The sequence below is a fragment of the Scylla paramamosain genome, unplaced genomic scaffold (genome assembly GCF_035594125.1).
Source record: "Scylla paramamosain isolate STU-SP2022 unplaced genomic scaffold, ASM3559412v1 Contig73, whole genome shotgun sequence".
Lineage (NCBI taxonomy): Eukaryota > Metazoa > Arthropoda > Malacostraca > Decapoda > Portunidae > Scylla > Scylla paramamosain.
Window position 1 is genome coordinate 406,387 of NW_026973738.1, and position 10,207 is coordinate 416,593.

The 10,207-nt window shown below is 40.1% G+C and overlaps 2 protein-coding genes across 2 annotated transcripts in view; both read right to left on the reverse strand.

The window, feature by feature from the left end:
• LOC135098682 (calcium-dependent secretion activator-like) overlaps window positions 1-6,858 on the reverse strand; it is a 56,793-nt gene extending 49,935 nt beyond the window's left edge. Inside the window, exon 1 of the mRNA XM_064001081.1 lies at window positions 5,488-6,858. The gene's annotated coding sequence lies outside the window, so the exon portion shown is untranslated. The remainder of the gene's footprint in view (window positions 1-5,487) is intronic.
• Window positions 871-5,461, reverse strand: LOC135098679 (uncharacterized). The gene is made up of 2 exons (XM_064001076.1): window positions 1,919-5,461; window positions 871-1,650 (listed from the first exon to the last, which is right to left on the reverse strand). Exon 1 carries the CDS (start codon window positions 5,161-5,163, stop codon window positions 3,871-3,873), a length of 1,293 nt encoding a protein of 430 aa, XP_063857146.1. The 5' UTR covers window positions 5,164-5,461; the 3' UTR covers window positions 871-1,650; window positions 1,919-3,870.
• Window positions 6,859-10,207: the final 3,349 nt, after the last annotated feature.

The window sequence follows — 10,207 nt, forward strand, 5'->3', positions numbered from 1 at the left end:
TTAATGATAAGTTCACAGCACCCCCTGAACAGTGCTTTAGACCTCACTGGGAGTAATTATCGTTTATATATATATATATATATATATATATATATATATATATATATATATATATATATATATATATATATATATATAATTTTCTGTTTGAGAAAGTTGTTCACCAACACAAACTACACTAACTACATTACTAAACACCTCAAGATTATTGAAACTCATTTTCAAATAAGGAATTTGTATTGCTTAATAATAATAATAATAATAATAATAATAATAATAATAATAATAATAATAATAATAAAAATGCCACAGTATAAAAATCTTCCATACAAAAGAATCTAAACATAATCATTGGAAAAGAAAGAGTATCACTTTTGGTGAATGAATCCTGTCATGTTTGAAGACCCATAAAAATTATAGAAGTACATGAGACTTACCATGGGTCAGTTGAAATGTGCTTCGGATTTTGCGAAGCAAGCCACCGCTGCTGGAGAGAGCTTTCACATGAGATACACAAAGATCAAGGTACCGACAGACTTTAAAGAGCTGAGAGCCACCCACATGCCACAAGTTCCCGAAAAATGCCCATGGGAAAGAGAAACACAAAGTCAAAAGCCCATCTTTCCGAAGGGTGGGAGTGGTGGGCATGTGAAAGCTCTCTCCAGCAGCGGTGGCTTGCTTCGCAAAATCCGAAGCACATTTCAACTGACCCATGGTAAGTCTCATGTACTTCTATAATTTTACTTCAGCAACCCACCGCTATTGCTGGAGAGGCTCCACATGAGATTTTAAAGCCATGTGGGTGTACTCTCAGAACTACACAATCCTTAACGTTCTCCAAGTGAGTGATTGAAAATTAAACAAACTAAATATGTATCCCAACTTCATTGTATGAAAAATCCTCCTCCTTAAACAGATATGTCCCTTACAAAAACATATAGTACATGTATAAAACAAACAAAATATGTCAATTGAGATCTAACGCAAATGAATAGAGAATCCTGTTAACATTACAATACAGAATCCAGTATGGCCTCTTGAAAAAAATCTGAAACCTGAGTGATCTCCTTATTATAGTGTTTAGCAAAGGTTGTCTCCTGAGTCCAACCTGCCTTAGATAAGATAATGTTAACTGGGACATCCATGGCTTTGGCCTTGGAAGCAGAGGCTGGTCGAACACTGCCAGCCGTGAATTTCTTAGTATTGATACCACAGTCGACAAGAACAGTTTTAATCCACCTTGCCACTGTATCTTTGGAAACACTTTTATGTGGCTTCACCACACTGATGAGTTTCCCATTATCCTTCCCAAATTCCTTTCCCAGATTCTCCGTTCTGTTAATATATTCCTTCAAGGTATTTACAACACACATTCTAGAATCAGGTAAATAAGCATGAAACTTAAGCATTCTCACATTAAACTTCGAACGACACTGCTTAATGTTGCCCCCTAACAAAAGAGATACAGAATTGTTATCAACAATAGCATTGGAATACAATAATAAATGTAAGGTCTGTACTCTTGCAGCTTGAGTCAATGCCATAAGCATCACCAATTTCAAAGTTAAAGATTTCAAAGATAGGTCTTGTAATGGGCTCATGGACCTCAGCTTCTGCAATACTGGCTGCACATCCCAGGTTTCAGCATACCTAGGGCAAGAGGGTCTCAAGTTAAACACACCACGCATAAACCTATTGATAAGTGGATGATTCCCAGCTCTACATCCTTCCAACGTAATGCCTAAAGCAGAGAGAGCACCTCTTGCTGTGTTAACAGACTCACACCCCACCCCTCTATGAAATGTCTCCGAAAGGAAATTCAAAACACTAATTACAGACGGAGTAGAGGGATTGATATTCCATCTATCACAAAATGATGACCATCTTTTAATGTGTGGTCTATATTGCCGCATCGTACCTGGTCTCCACGATGCCATGATAATCTCTGTACCTTCTGACGATACACCTCTCCCTCTAAGTTGTTGCCTGACAAAAGACATGCCATCAATTGGGTGTGGGTCATAATCAGGTGTTCTTCCGCTGATGAGGGATGTCGTAGTACATTTGTTTTCTGAGTGATGAGCCTGGGGGCCTTGATCAACATTTGCAGAAGAGGGCCCATCCAAGGTTGGGAATTCCACATTGGAACAACCATCCACCCCTTGGCTCTCTCCTCCCTCATTTTCTGTAGACACCTAGTAATGAGAGAAAATGGTGGGAAAAGGTAAATCAGATCGAAACTGGCCCAATTTAATGTGAACGCATCCACATGCTTTGCTTCAGGATCAGGTCTCCACGAGCAAAAACAATCTATTTGCTTGTTTAAGCGAGAAGCAAATAAGTCAATGGAGGGAGTTCCAAAAACTACACACAACTCTTTAAAAATCTTTGGATTAAGTTTCCATTCATGTTTGTCATTAAAATTACGAGAGGCTTCATCCGCCAGCACATTCTTCTTTCCTGGTATGTGTGCACAAGTAATCCAGATGTCATTGGAAATACACCAATTCCAGATATCAATGCAGATAGAGTTACACACTAGTGATTTAGTTCCACCCATCTCATTAACATAAGCAATGGCTGTGGTATTATCACACATAACTTTAACATGGCAGCCTTTAAGCAAGTAAGCAAAAGATTGAAGGGTAAACAAGATGGCCTTGAGTTCCCTTGCATTAATGTGTAGGCAACTTTCTTCTGTTGTCCATTTACCATTGGTGGAATGCTTTAATACACAACCACCCCAACCTAAATCTGAGGCATCAGTAAAAACTTCAACAGAAGGAGCAGTCCGAATGATTTTCCGAACTTGCGTACCTACTTCAGAGATCCACCAACTCAGCTCCATTTTCATTTCCTTTGAGATAGTCATAAATTTGTCAAAGTTGCCCTTTCCTACCTTTAATGCAACAATTTTGGCCTTTTCTAAAATTCTGTAATGGAGCTTACCTAATTCAACGGCCGGAATGGCAGCTACCAACATGCCAACTACCCGAGCTACCTCTCTGATCTTTGCCTTATTTCTACTGGCCAAGGATGAACAACTTTCCACAATCTTCTTCACTCTACGAGCAGGGAGTGTGACAGTCATGGCTTCAGAATCGATGATGTTGCCAAGATATTCTATGCGTTTTGTAGGCACCAAAACTGACTTGTCCACATTACAAAACCCCACATTTTGCAAAATTTCCACAGTATCCTTTAAACAAGCAACACAATCCTCAACTGACTTGCTACACATAAGAGTATCATCTATAAAGGAAGTAATGGTGTAGCCTTTCAATCTCAAAAAAGAAAAAATCGGCTTCAAAAGTTTAGTGAAAAGACGAGGACCTGCAGAAGCACCATTAGGAAGGCAAGTGAATTGGTATATCTTCCCTGCCCATTTAAAACAAAGGTATTTTTGCTGCTCCTCTGCAATTTTGACTGAATAATAAGCATGCTTCAGATCCACCGAAGCCATGAAAGCGCCTGAACTGATTAGCTTAATTGCCTGCTCAAAATTTTCCATTTTGAAATGGATGTAATTCATGAATTTGTTGAGTTTTTTCAAATTAAGCACCAACCTGTAGCCACCCTCTTTTTTCTCTCTCAAGAAAACTGGTGAAATAATCTGGCCCACCTGTCTGTGAGTCTCTTTGATAACCTTCTGGCTCAACAATTTATCTATTTCATTAGTCATAATAACTTTCTCCCCATCACTAAATTTGTATTCCACTTCCTCAGAAAATAAATGAGTAATGTTCTGTTCATCAATCTCAAGATGGCAATGTTTAACAATGTCCAAAATGAAAGGATCACTAGTAAGTTTGCACCATTCACCAATAAACTTATGAAGCTGACCCGCTTCAAAGTCATTCCTTACCTGAATTACTGCCGGGGATTGTAGTGTCCCCGGCCCCTTGGGTTTTTTGAAGAGGAGTTCCCTCTGTGATAAGAAGGGCGGCCGTCCCCTCTGGTGGCAGGTTTGTGTAAGCCGTAAGGTTTAAACTGGGTAGACATACCCTGGAAAGCTGGCTTCCCAAAAAAACCACGTTGCTTACCACCACTTAACTTCCCAAGACCTGGAGCTCCAAAATGGGAAGTCTTTTTGTGGGTAAACTTGTTCTTCAGCCTTTCGGCCTCCTCAATCTGTTTGGTAGCTTGAGTAAGATCATCCCCAAACAGTAAGCCAGTCGCAGGAGTCTTATCAGTGCATAAGTGCGCATACTTTTGGTTTATCTCTCGTTTGAGGAAAAACCGTCTATTCATATTCAGTTTAAAGTTTGCATGCCCTAACAACCCCAAGGCACCATTAAGCATAGCCACCTCATGACCAATAACCTGATTCTGCTCCTCATTGGCAAACTTGTCCAGAACAGTAAGTGATTTAACCATAATAGTGGCAGCCTTAGTTATATCCTTACCAATTTCCTTCAGTCGGAAATCAGCTTTCTTTGCCTCAGTGGGTAGGGCATCCAGCACTTGTGAGTTGCACTCGACTGGGATAAGTGCCTTACAGTTTCTAGGACGTTTAGAAGCCTCATCTGCCAAAATCTCCTTATGGTCTTCCTCTTTCAAACCATGAGAAAACCAGTGATTCACCATTGCAGCAATTGGTTCTTCAATAGCTTCAGAACAGTCATCCATAGGCACATAGGCCTTAGCTGCTTGTAACAGAATACTGCCCGAAGGAGCTTCATCTTCGATCTCACCTTCTTCAGCACTCATTTCTTGTGACCTAAAGCCAGAAAATGCACCAGAGGAAGAAGGGGGAGGGGAGGCAGAAATCTCATGAGTACCCCCTAAGTCCTGTGCTGGCCCAGATCTGATGCCTGATGTGCCAGGCTCAGAACCAACACTTGCCCTGGCACCTCTGTCACTCTTAAGTTTATTCACATCCTCCTGAAGTGCAGCCCAAGCCTCCAAAAACTTGGATAACGTAGTATTGTTAACATCTCCAGACTGGCTAGCTGGTGGTCGGGCGTCCATCTTAGACACACGATCACCTGCAACTTCATCCTCCCTAGCAGAGGCCCCAGACCGTTGGATATTCTTCCTCTTTTTATGCCTAGTGGACGAATAGAGTCGGCTTCCACAAGAATGTGAAGAACTGCTTCTTGGAGGTGTAGAATCCCACGAGGAAGACATATTGATGAACCAAACTCCTTCACAACAGTACATTCTGTCACCTGTCCCGCTCCTGAGAGATAACGGGAAAAAACACAGACAAAATAATCTTAGTTCAGCCCGCTCTTAATACAGATAACGGGATATAATCAAATCGAACCTTAAAACTTGCACCACGGGCCAGCAATCACAAAGAAATAATCGCGCCATGGCCGCTTGTTTACATTCACCCGCTCCCAAATGTAGATAACGGGGAAAAACACCGAGATAAAGGCACAGTATAACACCCACAACACACTAGTAAAAAACAATAGACAATGAATAAATGAGAACCTGCTCCAAGTTTGAATGACAGGTAACACGTGTGCATAACCTCACCTTGTTCAACACCGTGTCCTCCCGCTCCTCATGGATAACAGGAAAGGAACACCAGGCACTCTTCCCGCTCCAACAGGATCACGGGGTAATAAAGTAAGGTAAAACAAAGTGAGTAAGGTGTAAAATAAGTGCCAACCCGCTCTGAAATTCAGATAACGGGTAACTAATGCCAAAATGGCAAACCACCGCAGTAAGACAAACACGTCTTGCCTGTACCGAGAACAAAGCGTCACTGTCGGTACCTTGATCTTTGTGTATCTCATGTGGAGCCTCTCCAGCAATAGCGGTGGGTTGCTGAAGTAAAATAGCAGTAGAAGATAGCAAGAGATGCAACATTGTGGCGATGAGAAAGACGCTGAAGACAGTCAGTTTGAGAAGAGAAGTTGATGAGACGAAAAGCTTTAGATTCCACCCTGTCTAAAAGAGCAGTATGAGTAGAACATCCCAAGACATGAGAAGCATATTCCATACATGGACAGAGTTAGTAGTTTGTGGGGTGGGGGGTGAGAAAAACTGGTGGAGACATCTCAGAATACCTAATTTAATAGCAGCTGTTTCAGCTAGAGATGATATGTGAAGTTTCCAGTTTAGATTATAAGAAAAGGACAGACTGAGGATGTTCAGTGTAGAAGAGGGAGACAGTTGAATGTCACTGAAGAAGAGGGATAGTTGTCTGGAAGGTTGTGCTGAGGTAATAGATGGAGGAATTGAAATTTTGAGGCATTGAACAATACCAAGTTTGCTCTGCTCCAATCAGAAATTTTATAGCGATAAGAAGTCAGGCATTCTGTGGCTTCTATGCATGAACTGCTTACTTCCTGAAGGGTTGGATATCTATGAAAAGACGTGGAAAAGTCCAGGGTGGTATCATCAGCGTAGGAGCAGCAGGACAAGAAGTTTGGTTTAGAATATCATTGATGAATAATTGGAAGAGTGTGGGTGACAGAACAGAACTCTGAGGAACACCACTGTTAAAAGATTTAGAAGAACAGTGACCATCTACCATACCAGCAATAGAATGGTCAGAAAAGGAAACCTGAGACAAAGTTACAGAGAGAAGGATAGAAGCTGTAGGAGGGTAGTTTGATGTGTCTAAGGCAACGGCAAAAGTTTCACCAAAATCTCTAAAAGAGGATGACCAAGACTCAGTAAGAAAAGCTAGATCACCAGTAGAGCAGCCTTGACAGAACCCATACTGGCAATCAGATTGAAGGTTGTGAAGTGATGGATGTTTAAGAATCTTCCTGTTGAGGATAGATTAAAAAACTTTCCATAGGCATGAAATTAAAGCAATAGGACAGTAGTTTGAGAGATTAGAGCAGTTACCCTTTTTAGGAACAGGTTAAATGTAGGCAAACTTCCAACAAGAAGAAAAGGTAGATGTTCAAAGAATATGACTAAGCAAGGTGCAAGCATGGAGGTACAGTTTTGGAGAACAATAGGAGGGATCCCATCAGGGATCCCTCCTATTGTTCTCCATCAGGGTTTAGGCCAGTGAGGGCATGGAAAACATCATTGAGCAGAATTTTAATAGATAGCATGAAATAGTCAGAGGGTGGAGGAGAGGGAGGAACAAACTCTGAATCATCCAAGGTTGAGTTTTTAGCAAAGGTGTGAGTGAATAGATCAGCTTTAGAAATAGATGTGACAGCAGTGGTGCCATCTGTTTGAAATAAAGGAGGGAAAGAGGAAGAAGCAAAGTTATTGGAGATGTTTTTGGTTAGGTGCCAGAAGTCACAAGGGGTCGTTAGATCTTGAAAGATTTTGACACTTTCTATTAATGAAAGAGTTTTTCGCTAGCTAGAGGAGACTTGGCATGGTTCCAGGCAGAGTTTTAAAGTGCATGAGATTCTGGTGATGGAAGGCTCAAGTACCTTTTGTGGGCCACCTCTGTATCATGTATAGCACAAGAACAGACTGTGTTAAACCAAAGTCTGGAAGGTTTATGTTGAGAAAAAGACTGAGAAATGTACGCCTCCATGCCAGACACTATCACCTCTGTTATGCGCTCAGCACACAGAGACAGATCTCTGACATGGAAGCAGTAGTCATTCCATGGAAAATCAGCAAAATACCTCCTCAGGTCCCTCCAGCTAGCAGAGGCAAAATGCCAGAGGCACCTCTACTTAGGGGGATCCTGAGGAGGGATTGGAGCGATAAGACAAGTTACAGATATGAGATTGTGATCTGAGGAACCCAACAGAGAAGAGAGGGTAACAGCATAAACAGAAGGATTAGAGGTTAGGAAAAGGTCAAGAATGTTGGGCATATCATCCACATAAATGTCTTAATCTTTTAAGTTCATAAAAACATGTCAGAATTTAGAGCATGAAATGCATTGACAGAAACAGAAAAGATATACTTGTATATCATTGTATTTTAGGTTGATTGCATGCAATTATATCCTACAACATATGAAAAGACAATGAGCAATACATAATCTACATCTACATATATGGAGATATGTATATTGCATTAAGTGTGAAGATTAATAGCATAAAAAAAACTTTGCATGTATGTGATCATATTTCTTTATTCCAGAAGTAAATGCAGTCATTGAAAAAGAAAGCCAGGCTTCTCCATTGAAAACACATGGTAATGTGATCTGGCTTCATTTTGTGTTTCTTGCACTTACAGTGACGAGATTATTTTCCAGTGAGATCGAACATTTATATAATGGAGTGTGAGCCTGTTAGGTGGGTAGCTGCCTCCCCACACTCTCTCAGGGCCACACAATTGCTTGGTAACATTCCTAATTAAAAGCTTTACCAACTTGGTAACAGGCATTACTGACACCACAATCAGATTTCAGATTCATTATTTTCATGGTTTTGATAATCCCGAACCTGGTAACAATCCTAAAAAACAAAGACTGCTGATTCGGTAATGTTGGTATGCCGGTGTGACATCATTAGACAAAACTAGTCAGTTCTTGACAAAAGAACTTACCATGCCAGCACTAAAAAAAAAAAAAAAAAAAAAAAAAAAAGAGAAAGGCGTGGAAATACATCAGTGATGCCTTCAACATGGCATATCCATTATTATGGTTACATTTTGTGATTTAAATCCTTCCCTTTGAATAGCTATCTGACATTCTTCAAACTGCTTCTACCAACCAGGCACATAATAAATCATCTATTTCTCGTTCCCTCATTGCTGTACACATACACTGTTAAATTTAAATATTTCGGGTTTATTGGAAATCATTCAAGCCTACTAATTCTGAGACAGTAACTATATATATTTATTTCTGGGCAAATTATGATTTTTTAATCATAATATCCACAATGAAGGGATAAACAGCAAAATCTATGAACTGAATTAATCTAAACCTAGCCTAACAAACCTAACCCTCTGATGAAAACAGTAATATTATTTCATTATTATCCAATATTTCTTTTAGAAGACAAATTCCATATACCTTATATGTATGTAAGGATTATTACTGGAGTTTGACTTAGTAGGGGTAGGAAATGAAATAAGGGTGACAGGTAGTGAAGTTTTCATCAACTGGTGAAGTGAGTTCATGCTGCCATCCAAATTTATCTTAAATTCTATCATATCACTATTATTTATCATTAGTAGTATATAATTTAGGAAATAATACAACTACAAAAGGATAAGACTTTGTGCTATTTGCAAAAAATAAATGCACTGCCAAGCTCCATTGGGGAGACCAAGCAGCTACCAAGTCAGCATTACCAAAGGTTCCAATTTCTGGTACGGATCAAAGTAAACAAAACATTAAAAAAACAAGTATGAAATCGGATTTGTTGTTGGTGGTAGAGATCAGTCATTGGTAAAAATCACAACAAAAGGAAGCAACTGTAAAATTGGCCCTCAGACAGCAACTAGGATGACACTTTCTTTGGGTTGTGTCCACTAGTGTCTAGGATTTGGGATATTTTGTGTCTGTCTGACTCATTTTTGGTGTAGTGATGTACTGATCTAAGAAATTTGTTGATGTTCTGGCTGTCCAAAATCCAGTGTCACAACTCTGTTGCCAGCAGCTCATGGCCTCCTTGCTAATGTTGTTCCCCTTGCAAAAACACGTTCTGGTCTGCCATGCAAGACTACCAAACCAACAGACAATATTCTGCAGAGAAAAGTGACAGCTGCAGAACTAAAGGAATGCCACCCAGGTTTGCTGAAAGATGCATCTGCTTGCTGCATACAGCATTACCTCCAGAAAGACCTGCACCTCCCAGCCTGCAGTGAAGCAAGCAAATAATTTCCGATGGATTGTATGAAGAAGGAAAGACTTGCTTTTGCCAAGAACTATGCTTCCTGGATCACGGAAGATTGATGTGGTCTAATAAGTCCACAATTCAGAGCATCCACAGTTGTGCAATGGGTATCAGATGCCACTCCTCTATTGACCTTGCCTACACAGCCAACACAATTAAAACACACTGAATTTGAGGGTGTGTGGGTGCTTCAGCAGTCCAGCCAAATGATGTGGTCTGTACTTCTCTCCCAAGAATGTGACAATGAATAAAGCTCAGTATATCTTTGTTCTGGAAGACCATATTCTGCATCTATTCTACATGCCAAGATCACCTTGATTTGAATAGATTTTGTTCAGTATTCAATTGTCCCATCACTATAATTCATAGCAGTATCATTCATTGCTTAATTTACACAAGTGGTGGCAGTACTCACAGCATATTCTCTTAATGACAACATTCATTTATATCCACAGTAATATTGTCTCAGCTAT

Bases quoted from the DNA above. Each gene is read 5' to 3' on its own strand.
- LOC135098679 (XM_064001076.1), bottom strand. From the start codon at position 5,163: ATGTACTGTTGTGAAGGAGTTTGGTTCATCAATATGTCTTCCTCGTGG.